Raw genomic sequence first — 12101 nt, 5'->3', positions numbered from 1 at the left:
GTTCAAGCCCCACACTGGATACAAAGATTACTTAAAAATAGAATCTTTTAAAAGTTTTTCTTTTCAAATTTAATAGCCAAGAAAAGTAAATGTTAGTTATCATATTCACTCACTGATATTTGTTTGATCGTTTGGGGGTTATAAAACAAATAAGTTTCTCGGTAAATAACAAAACTTTGTTACTGTAAGAATACTGAGAAGTAATTACAATTCAACATCATTTGTCGAAGGGAGTTTCGAGATGGTAAGTACAACAACAGTAATAAAATGATAGCAAAGAGTATTGTGGTAAATTATAGAAACTCATGGCTTACATTTACTGAGTATGTACAGGCAGTATTTCATTTAATTGTAATGTGAGTCCTCTGAAGGAGATACTGTTTACTGTTTCCCTCATGCAGGAAACATCCCCGAGGTTCAGTGAAGTCAATGAAGTTGTCTAATGCAAAAACCAGCAAACCCCTTTCTGTAAAAGATCAGTCAGTAAATATTTTAGGTTATGTGGACCATCCGGTCTCAGTCACATCTGCTCAATTCTGCCATTATAGGTCCCAAACGGTCAATAGACACTATATAGGTAAGTAGGTGTGGCTGTCTTCGAATCAAACTTGATATGTGAACACTGAAATTGAACTTCTTAAAAATGTTTTCATATCACAAAATATTCTTGGTATCAGATTTTTTTCAAATATCAAAAAAAAAAAAAAAATGTAAAAACAATCCTTAGCTGGAGGACTGTAAAACAAAAACAAAAACAAAAACAAAAAAACCAAAACAGTTAACAAGCTGGCTTTGGTGCATAGGCTATAGTTTGCCAACCCCAGGTCTAATGTAAAATAGCCAGTAAGTGATAGACTCAGACTTTGAACCCAGTTGTCCGCCCAATTGTAAAGAAAACACATTTCAAGTACTTAAATATTATATCCTACAGTCTCATCATGTGACACCCTCCCTCTTTAAAGATCCCCCTCTGCATCAGTCTGTATCAGTGTAACCAAGTTTTAGACCTGAAAAAAGAGGTCACTAAAACTAAAAAAAGGAGAACACCTATGATACAGGTAGATGGGAAATTCTTTATTTTTTTTAATGAATTGTCTGTGGCAAGTACTGGGTTAGGTGGAGATTGAGAGGCACGGCAGCTGACATAGACAAGTAAGCAATTAAAACAGAGGGTATAGCTGAAGCAAAATGGGGGTGATAACACGGTGAGGGTGAATTTGGGGTAACAGGTAGAGAGTAAAGGCTGAGAGCCTGCGTCAAGAGAGGTGTTCCAGAAGAACGAGCCTTCAAGGTGAGCTTTGAAGAACTGATAGGATGGACTAGCTGAAACCAGGTAGAAACAGCGGGTCCAAACACACCAAGAAAGGGACAACATGACATGTTCAGAGAACTGTACATTCTAGTGAACGTAACCCTGGAGCTGGATGGAGGGTTCCCCTTCCACCCACTCTATCTTTTATCAAAACCTGAATTTAGCTCAGGAAGTCCAGGGGAAGGAAGAGGTAGTGTGTGTCCATCCAAGGCTTCTCAGGACGACTAGAAGTGACTCTGTGGAGACACAGGTCATTCACCGCCAGTGGCCCAGGGTCAGATTGCAAGTAAAATGTGAAAGATAACCGTACAGAGGTGTGACCCCGCAAAGCCTTCCTTCTAGAATGCATAGTAGTTGAACAGAAGGCAGTACAATTGGCAGACGGCTCAGCATGATCTCTCGACTGGAGAGGTCTTTTTCTCGAAAACCATTCCAGAAAGTTCGATGCTTGATCAAGTTCCCTTTCAAGTGGAATGACACATTTTAAAAAGCAGTTTGCAATTACACCCATAATACACAAATGCTTTCTCCTTATAAAACATCCAACCATTACCGATAAGACTAAGTTCTTCCTTCAACAACTGCCAGTTTCTGTTGGGAACTCCTTTCCCCAGAGGCACATCTCTTGATCAGTTGCAATAGTATCTTTTCATGTTGTCTTGTATCCGTCTACACACATCTAACATGGTAACGTGTAGATGAAAGCTGTTTGTAATTCAGATCCAGTTACTGGAATATGGTTTTGGTCCATCTGGACTGAACGCGCTAGCCAAAACTTAAAAAAAGAAAAAAACTAAAAAAAAAAAAACAATTAAGCTAAAATATTAAGAGGAAATGAGTTTATACATACTTTAAGAAGTTAATGTTTTATTTTTGAGACAGCACAAGCGGGGGAGGGGCAGAGAGAAGGGAACAGAGGATCTGAAGTGGGCTGTGTGCTGACAACAGTGAGCCCAGTGTGGGGCTTGAACTCATGGATCTCAAGATCATGACCTGAGCCAAAACCGGACACCCAACCAGCTGAGCCACCCAGGTGTCGCATGTATACTTGCAAAATTGATCAACCTCGGGGTGCCTGGATGGCTCAGTCATTTGAGCATCTGACCCTTGGTTTGGGCTCAGGTCATGATCTCCGTTTATGAGTTAGAGCCCCATGTTGGACTGTGTGCTGATATCACTGAGCCTGCTTGGGATTCTCTCTCTCCCTCTCTCTCTGCCCCTCCCCTGTCTGCCTTCTCTCTCTCTCTCCCTCTGTCTCTCTCTCTCACACACACACACATGAAATAAACAAACATGCAAAAACATGAAATAGATCAACCTTGGAAGAGTCTGAAAGAATTAATGACAAGATTTTTATTTAAGAACAAAGAAACAAGCAAACAAAGCCAAATGAACCATAAACCAATGAATGTGGAGAGCGGCAGAAACCTCTGAGAGGCCATGTGAAGTGCGGTCAAGAGTGTAGACCCGAGGGGGGAGGGGGGGAGAATAGGTGATGGGGATTAAGGAGGGCACGTGTGATGAGCACCAGGGGATGCATGGAAGTGTTGAAGCTCTATATTGGACACCTGAAACGAATATAACACTGTTAACTAACTGGAACTAAAAGAAAAAAACTTACAAAAAATAAGAGTATAGACTCTGGTCAGACTGCTCTGGTTGGAATCCAGGCTCTACCATATACCTGAGGTGAAACCTTAGGCAAATATGTGACTCCCTGTGTGTCGAATTTCCTTATCTTTAAAAAAAAAAAGAAGAAGAAGAATTAGAGGTATCTGGGTGGCTCAGTCAGTTAAGCGTCTGACTCTTGACCTCGGCTAAGGTCACGATCTCGCAGTGCAGTTCATGAGCTTGAGCCCCAGGTGGGGCTGTGCACTGACCACGTGAAGCCTGCTTGGGATTTTTTTCCTCTCTCCTCCTCTCAGCCCCTCCCCAAGTTTTAAAGGAACACTGGGAACATCTTTTAAAACAAACAGAGAATAATAATAACAAGCCTACCTCACTAGGCTTAAGAAGAAATAAGGGAGTCGATACATATAAGCCACTTAAAACAGTATCTCGCATGTTGCAACTACTCGGATGTGTAGCCTTTCTTCTTAGTAAGTGCGGGGGGCCAACGTGTTAACTTTTTCAGGATTTTCAAGAAGAGGCCACACACTTAGAAGGGATGAAGTGGACACTAATGATATCTTTTCTCTCTCTTTTCTTTTAGCTCAAAATTCAGCAGTAAAATTAAGTATGTCAATAGTTTATCAGAACTCAGTGGGCTGATCCCAATGGACTGCATCCATATTCCAGAAAGCATCATCAAGTAAGTCGTGATGGTTTCCAAGATTCGGTAAGAAATACTGCATGTTTGGAGGGGACTGGAAAACAACTCACTTCTGGAATACTGGGGAAATGTCGTGAATTCTATTTAAAATAAATACGGAGTGTTTTCCAATCAATACATATTTTTTTCCGAATACCCATAGAGACCTGTTCTTTCAGATTCTCTTTCACATAATCTTCTCTTGGGGTTATCGATCATTGCTCATTTCACCTTAAATTTTGCTCCCATTTTGGAAAGCATAGACTTAATATGAATCAGTACACCTGCTGCCTGTGTCTCCCTCTCTCACAGACACCACAGGGTCTGAGCATAGCTTTGCCTTCTTTATTGCCTTATGGAAAGTCATTTACCTGCCCGGCCCTAGGAAAAGGGGGGAAAAAATAAACTATCTTTTCTCTGTTTTCTTCTAAATCCCTTTTCTTCACGGGTCCCTTCAGGTGAAAGGTAAGGCAGAGTGGTAGGTGGCGTGGGTAGGGATGATCCCCTTCCTCAGGGTAATGCAATTAGCAGCCCGTGAGGAAACAGCATGGAAACTGAAGGGCGCTGGATCGTGCTGTAAAAATAATGAGAATAACAGTTAACACCGGCTGCTTGAAGCTGAGACTTAAAAGTACGGAGGCTGAGGAGGGAGCTCTCCTGTTTGGTTCACTGTTGCAAAGAGCCGTTGTTCTCTGTGGGTTGTGCTTTTCTTCCTCTGTGTCTGATTCACTCATTTTTTTTTTTTTATTTGATTGAAAATGGGAGGCCTTTAAGCTTTAGCTCGAAGAAAACAGACAAGACAGACAAGGATAGCCTATCTTCCTCCATAAGATGGATAGCAAAGTAGACTTCCCAATTTGCACTTCCAAAAAAGAGTCCTTTTACTAAAAAGAAAAAAAAAGGCGGGGCGGGGGGGGTGGGTGGGCAAAGAAGCTGGAAAGAAAAGACTTGCATTTATTTCGTGGCAATACCGTATCAGGCGTTAGAAGTGCTCTATGTATGTAGTGTTTAATCCCCATAGTAAACCCCCAAGTACAGGTAAGGGAAGCTAACAATGAAGAAAAGCTACTTATGTCAAGTATAAGTAGGAGCAAGGAAGAGATGGAACTAGAAAGAATTCAGACCCAGGTCAGCCTGGCAGCAGAATTCTCCTACCCTTTTCTAGCAGTTTCCTTCACCTCCCTTAAAGTATTGGAAGTCCTAGCTCAGGAGTAGATGCGTTTGGTTTTCCTTCTCTTGATAGGAGGTGAACACAGGATAATGATTTGGCTTAGAACTGCCAGTTGGCTTAGCCGAATCAAGCAGTGTTCGTGTGATCCTAACAGCGGCTTTGACCCTCTTTAGCTTATAGGACTCCCACCCCCTGCTTACCTCCCAGCTCAATCCTGCTACCTCAGAAAGGAGCATCCCCACCTCCAAGCTCCACTCCTACGGTCAGCAAAGTCACTGGAGTACCCTCCTCCTGTAGGGCTGTCTCCCTTTGCAAAAGATGACAAGGACATTATCTCTTCAAGTGGAAATGAGCACTGGCCACTTTCTAGCTAAATAGGCCAATGCCTCCATGGTGTGGCAGTTGGAGAAGAGAATGGGTTTTGGAGGCTTAATAATAGATTTGAACCCTCCTGCCAGCCCCTGATATCGAGCTGGGGCGCGTGGGTGGCTCAGTCAGTTAAGCATCTGACTTGGGCTCAGGTCAGGATCTCGTTGTTGGTGGGTTCCAGCCCCACGTCAAGCTGTCTGCTGTCAGTGCATAGCCCACTTTGGGTCCTCTGTCTGGCTCTCTCTCTCTCTCTCTCAGAAATAAGTAAACATTAAAAAAACCTCTCCGAGCCTCAGTGCAGCATCCAGAAAATGGGGAAGTAAGGGGCAATTCATAGAAAGGCCCCAAGGATTGGGTGAAAATGTGCATAATGCATCCAAGAGCCTTCCCAGCAAGAGTTGGCAATCCAGAATGTTATTTATTTTAATCAGGTTGCTTTTAGAGACTCGTTATCTGATAGGAAAGTTTAAATGAGAAGTTAAACATGCCCAAGGCACTTTTCATTCATTGACACCCATCAGTTTTCAATGACTCCATTTGGGAGAAGTTTCTTAAGGAGAAAAAGGGCTCCATTTGGGAAGATTTTCTTCTGGAGGGAGAAATTTACAACCATCCCTGTCCTCCCCGTGTGTCCATGTTTTTCTCCCGTCTTCCGCAGTCCATCTTCTCTGGATGTCCTTATTGCCACTTCTGTTCCTGGCCCGCATCGTCTCATTTTCATGTTATGCCATTTTCAAAATGAGAGAAGCCATAAGCCTATTACTGAATACCATTCGGAGAATCTAATCTCGGCCAGTCCCAAGACCAGTATTCAGCTAGGCTGGAGCCTGTCATCAAGGGACTTAAATGAAAGAAAAAGTTGCCCAATCTGAAATTAGATTTATAATTGTCGATGACAGTATATTCTTGTTACTTGTGGCAATCATGTCCTAGAACCCTGAACGGCGAACCGTTGTTCCTAGGAGGAATACAGGGCTAAGTTCCTGCAAACACCTGGTTAATTTCCATTAACCAATTAACATAGAACCTTGTGTGTTTCTGTGTAAAAATGGCTGATTTGATATATATTGTTGACTCACTAACGTTGAATTCATGGCCAACAGCACCATAGCCCCTGCCCAAACAAAGCTTCTCTAATGCACAGATACTCTCCAGAAGGCACATCACAGCCTTCTTGTGCTTAGGAATGCCAGACAGCGCCTAAACACTCTGCTTGGGGGCATTTTAAATGGCGAAATTACCAATTAAAAGCACAGGAACAGGGAAAACCTGGCACTAAATAGACAGCACCTGTTGGCAGCCTGAGACTGAGCTAAAACGAGAAGGCAGAGCCTTGTTTTGTTGGGCCTCGACTGGGAATGTGCACATCAGGTGGCTCAAATTTTTTGCCACTAATAAAAGTAGTGAGTCACCATAAAGGCGCCACAGCTATTGATGTGGGGGGTCAGAAACAAAATGCAAGCAGCAGGCAAATTTGCAAACAATGCAAAGAACCTGCAAATAATGAGGACTGGCTGAAGCTAATTATGAATTCTACCTCCTCGATTATATCCCATGAAAATACGTTTTTCTCCAAAAAAGGCAATTTGATTCTTTTAGGGCGGTAGGCTTTTTCTCTCACGTTCTGTCTGTTCTTTAAAACATGTACCTGTCATTTTCTCCGTCTGTTGGCTCATCTTGCTCATTGCATTCATTTTTATCCCGTAAGGTACGATGAAGAGAGATCTTATAAGAGAAGTGTGAGGTAAAATCTCCTGATCTACAATTCACGCTGGACCCGCTGTGTGTGTGCACCTGTGTCTTAGACTCGTGGGTGACCTCAACATGCTATCCGTCCCTTGTTGCATACCATTCCTGGTCTTTGTCTTGTGTGTAAAGCTGTTGAGGTCAGCCTGATTTGCAACTGAAACCCACTAAACCAGATTCACCCTTGAGCTGGCCCAGGCTGCAAGCTGTCTCTAACTATACGCAACAGACCGGTGTGGACGTTTTCAGCTTTACTCCGCCAGCATGTTTCTGCTCTCCTTGCAACTTGTGTATCTACCTACCTTTATGAAGGAATTTGCAAAGTAAACCTGCAGAAACACCGAATGGGAGGAAATGGCACCATATCTAATCGAAGGAGCGTGTCTCAGTGCTCCAAAGGATGGTTTTTAAAGGCACATGTGCTCCACTTATGTTTGGCTCTGCTTTGCTGAGTGACTCACGCTGTGCTTGCTTCTTTTCTGTTTCTTTTCCACACCGATAATTTTTGCTCATGCAGACTGGACGAAGAACTGAGGGAAGCATCAGAAGCAGCTAAGTAAGACTTGGTTTTCGTTCAGCAGCTGGCGTGATGTTGGCTTGCGTTTCAGGAATGAATCGGGAGAAGCCGCATGCCTGGCGTTTTCTTTTTGCATCCTGATGATAATGCTGAACTTTAAAGGGTCCCCTTTGTCCCACATTAGATGCAATGTCTGGTAGTTGTACTACAATCTATTTTCCCCTGTGATCTTGGTTACCTTAAGGAACGCATTTGTTACTGGTGTTTTTTTTGGTGGTGGTGGTGGGGTTTTTTTGTTTGTTTTTTTAATGTACATGTAATTTTAGGCACCACAGCAAAGGAACACATCACAGGCACCATCACATATAATATATCCAGATCGTTGTTAGATAGTTTGAGGCCACAAAAGCTCATTAATTCATCCTAATAGAGAGGAACGATGACAAGTCGAAATTTGGACTATGGAACCAATTTTGTGACTTTCCAAGTTTTTTAAGCCCCTTATTTAGTGACCTGGAAATACTGCTCAACTAAATAGCTTCAGAGCTATTTGGATGAATAGAAAAAGGATCATTACTCACTATTGTTAAAGTATACCTTTTGAAAAGGCAAAATCTTAACTTGAATACAAATATGAAATGATACATGCCAATGATTTTACTCAACTAATTAATGACAGACCCAGTAAAGTGTAAAAACCAGTTCAAAGGACGCTTGCAACGCTAGATTTCTGTAGGTGATCTATAAAGGAATGTTAGGATAAGATTATTGGTTTAGATGCAAAATGGATCAACATCCAACAGGGCAATAAACTGTCAATTAGGATTATCTTTTCCACTGGATTGAAATTACTAGCATCTCTGTCCCCCAAAGAGTTGTAAAATAGCTCATCAACAGAAAGTCAACTCAGCATTGCTTTCAAAGAACATCCCAGTAATTTCCTTTTATTTCCAAGTTCAGAAAATTTTTTCTGACACTTCATGTCAAATGCAGACAAGTACTATTTGGAATGTTTACTATATTAAAGCTTTTCCATTTCAAATATTGCCTACGCCATTAATATTTATAACTAGTTCTCATCTTAACAGATAGTGCAAAAGCAGAAACCTGGGCAATGTCCAAACAGCTACAAATTCTGAATAAATACGTTTTGTTTTGTTTTGTTTTGTTTTTCCTGTATAGATGTAAATGCCAATTCCTCATGAGAACAATCCATTGAGCTATTTTTTTTTCCTACAGCACATTTTTATTGCAGGTGCTATGTAGAATTATTTGCCTACAGTGTGGATCTTTGGGGTAAAAATTCGAGGATGAGGGGCACCCGGCTGTCTCTGTCGGAAGAGCATGCAACTCCTCATTTCAGGGTCATGAGTTCAAGCCCCACATTGGGCATAGAACTTACTTTAAAAAAAAAAAAAAGATTAAAATTTGAGGAAAGATTTTTGCCTTAGAAATGTCAGCATAGTTTAGTGTTATAAGATTCCTATGCTGCGTTGGTTTTCTTTCAAGATAATGGACACCCATGTAGACTAACGGTACTCAAAAGTCTTTGCATTTCTACTCTAACGGAATCTTTTCAGTCTCTCACTCAACTGTTACAAACCCGAAGTTGGGAAAGGAAGAGGTTAGGAACCGAGGAACCAGATGTTGGCGTGAAGTGCCCTGTTAGCTTTTATCTGTATTGTTTACATTGTGTCATGAGATTCCCCGGAGACAGAAAGAGCAATGAATTTCTGTTTCAGATTCTTTTTTTTTTTTTTTGAATGATAATATCCTTATGAAATTAAAGAGGTGTTTTCAAGACAAAAGATTGAGGGGAGGGAAATCAGTAACTTTACAGCCAAACCCATTATAGAGTCATATTGCCGTATTCTTGCATTATCTCCATTAAAACCTTGCCTTTTTCCATAGAATTTCCCACTCCACCCCCATCCATATTTCTACCCTTCCTGTTTAAGCTACCATAATGAAACAGTTATCATTTGGGGTTTATTGTGTGGCTTTCTCCTTTTTTTTCCTCTCTCTCTGATCATTCCTTGTCTTCCCTACGCCCACAGACTGTCTCCCTCGGTATCTAACTAGCCTCAGGTGGTCCTGAGATGTCTTGATCTCCTTGCTAAAGGAAGCACCCAGCGTATCTAATACAGAATAGATGCTCAGGACATTTCTGCTGCATAAGTTGACAAATGTGCCTAAGATTAAGTTCATCCCTGTAGAGCAGTGATTCTCAGGCTTTTCTGGGCATCAGAATCACCAGGTGCACTGGTTCAAACACGGTATCCTGGGACTCACCCCAGAGTTTGATTCAGCAGGCCTGAGAATCCGGAATTCTAACATGTTCCAGTAATGCCGATGTTGCCTGGCTCAGGACCGGGCTCTGAGAATCGCCACTTTAAAATAAATACCTGAGTAGAAATAACTAGATTTGTCTTAGGAGTCTATGCTCTTGCTTTGGATTCCGCGGGTAATCTGCCTGTCTTAATTCCCCTCCAACTGACCCTCCTTCTTTTGATGGTGACATTACACATGTGAGGAATTGAAAGATATTGGCACATTTGAAAAAGTAATAAGAATTTCACTGTCGGCCCCACAGAGGATTGAAATGCCTCTGACTCCTACCATTTTAGCCCACTAACTACATCTCCTTAACTATCTTTCAGCCTCTGGAGTGACTCCCAAATCCTTGGACAGACGGTATATGAGGATTTGGGGCCCAGAAAACTTGGTCACTGCAGATCTGTGGTTTAGTTCTAGAAGCCAGATAACCCAGGTTCTTTCTATTAACAGACACACGCTGACTTTCCACGTGACCTTTATTAGAAAGCTTCAGGCTGGTTCTAACCAAAGCAAACGTATACCTTGTCATGGAACAGAACCTATCTGTTGCTTTGCTTTCTTTTCAAATGTTCACCTTCTCCCCCCCCCCCCCCACACACACGGCCTCTTCGTTGACTTTCTTCAGCCTGTCTTCTGTTTTCCTTAAAACTTGGCATCTATACAGGAAAGAAAATATTTTCAAAGGACTAATTGTATAGAGAGAGCCATTCTTATTTTAAAGAATCCGTCCGCTGCCTTTGGAGGGACAATATTAAATGGATTGCAAATTGCTGTTTTCGCGGGAAGGATCGCACAAAGTTAAAAAAAACAGAAAAGCTAGATCGGAAGAACGCCTTTTCTTGACTCCGCTCCAGCTTTGCTAGGTCTTTCTGGCACACTGTCAACCCCTGCCTGACGGCCCTTGTTCACTCAAGTTGCCAAAATCCTCTGTAAAAATACCTGACCACCAGTGAGATCGGTGGAGGGAAGAAGCCCTCTGCCCTTCCCAGGGAGATCGCCTTCTACCATCTCAACAAAATGCCTGCCGTTGGGAACTGAACCTCTCGTGTTCGAGCAGATACATTAGCTTGTGAAATTATTCACATTTACAAAAGGAACTCCCATTTAAAAAGATTGTAGAATCTCTATGGGGCGCCTGGGTGGCTAAAGTCGGTTCAGCTCAGGTCATGATCTCACGGTTTCGTGGGTTCAAGCCCCACGTTGGACTCTGCGCTGACAGAGCCTGGAGCCTGCTTCGGATTCTGTGTTTCCCTCTCTCTCTGTCCCTCCCCCGCTCAGGCTCTGGCTCTCTCTGTCTCTCAAAAAAAAAAAAGTTGAAAAAGATTGTAGAATCTCTTTAAATAGTCTTCGCCGATAATAAAATATAAGAGGAGAGAAAGTACAAGTTGAAATTGATCAAAATTAATATAAAGTACATTTGAAATTTGCTAACAGGAATTCTGCCAATATGGAATATGAAAAGCGGCTAATATTACACCAAAAGCATGAACACATTCATACATTGTAACAAAACTATTATTTCGTTATCTCATATGGCTACGTTTTTTTTTCTTTCTGGACACATTCAGTGCAGGTTAATCTTAGGATTCGCTTATAATACCAGAACGCAGCTCAGCTGTATTGTGTAAGTGTCCCAGTATTTTTCTGTAACAAAGAAAGCTGACATTGGCAATTTTTTTTGCCTTAGTGTCTCGGAAAATCCTCATTCTTGTACAAACTGAAAGTTAACTGTGTTCATGTGCACACAAACATGGGGCTGCTTGAGAGGGACTGTCCATTGTGTATAAAGTATATTATTTGGGTTACAAGTAAAAATTTGCAATATCATGATCTCCGAATAAGATAGATTGAAAAGTCAGGAAATAAGAACAGAAGAGACCCCTGGAGTTGTTTGGAATTTTCCATCTCCCTTTTATGTTTCTCAATCATGGGCAATTAGTAAGTTTCAAAACCGGTGGTAAAAGAATCAGGTGTAGGTTTCTTCGCCATTGGCAGTGAGACCCACATCACACAGTTTAAAATACCCGAGAGTGTTGTGCCTACAAAGTGGTAACAGTGGAGAAAATGTTTACTTGCTTCCTTTTTTTTTTTTTTTTTTTTTTTCCTTGCACTCAGAACTAGCTGCCTTTACAATGATCCAGAAATGTCTTCTATGGAGAAGGAGTAAGAACTCACCATCAATAACAGCTATGTGGTTACTTGTAGTATTGTATGGCTGGGCTCTGAAAGAAAAAAAAAAAAAATGCATCAAGGACTGGGTAAACTCTGTTTAGATGTTCAGCTTTCACGTTCTCTGTTTCTCAAATCAGAAACTTAAAGAGAAGTGTGCCGGCTTCGC

The 12101-nt window shown here is 41.7% G+C and overlaps 1 protein-coding gene across 1 annotated transcript in view; it reads left to right on the top strand.

Moving 5' to 3' along the window:
* The window catches only part of PRUNE2 (prune homolog 2 with BCH domain), a 272917-nt gene that overhangs the window by 253670 nt on the left and 7146 nt on the right, over positions 1 to 12101 (top strand). Inside the window, 3 exon segments of the mRNA XM_019463559.2 lie at positions 3525 to 3623; positions 7427 to 7465; positions 11879 to 11926. Coding sequence (XP_019319104.2) covers positions 3525 to 3623; positions 7427 to 7465; positions 11879 to 11926 — 186 coding nt within the window.

Source organism: Panthera pardus, unplaced genomic scaffold (assembly GCF_024362965.1).
Source record: "Panthera pardus isolate Hobbes unplaced genomic scaffold, ASM2436296v1 HiC_scaffold_20, whole genome shotgun sequence".
NCBI classification, from domain to species: Eukaryota; Metazoa; Chordata; class Mammalia; order Carnivora; family Felidae; genus Panthera; species Panthera pardus.
This window is presented reverse-complemented; position numbering and strand designations above follow the sequence as displayed.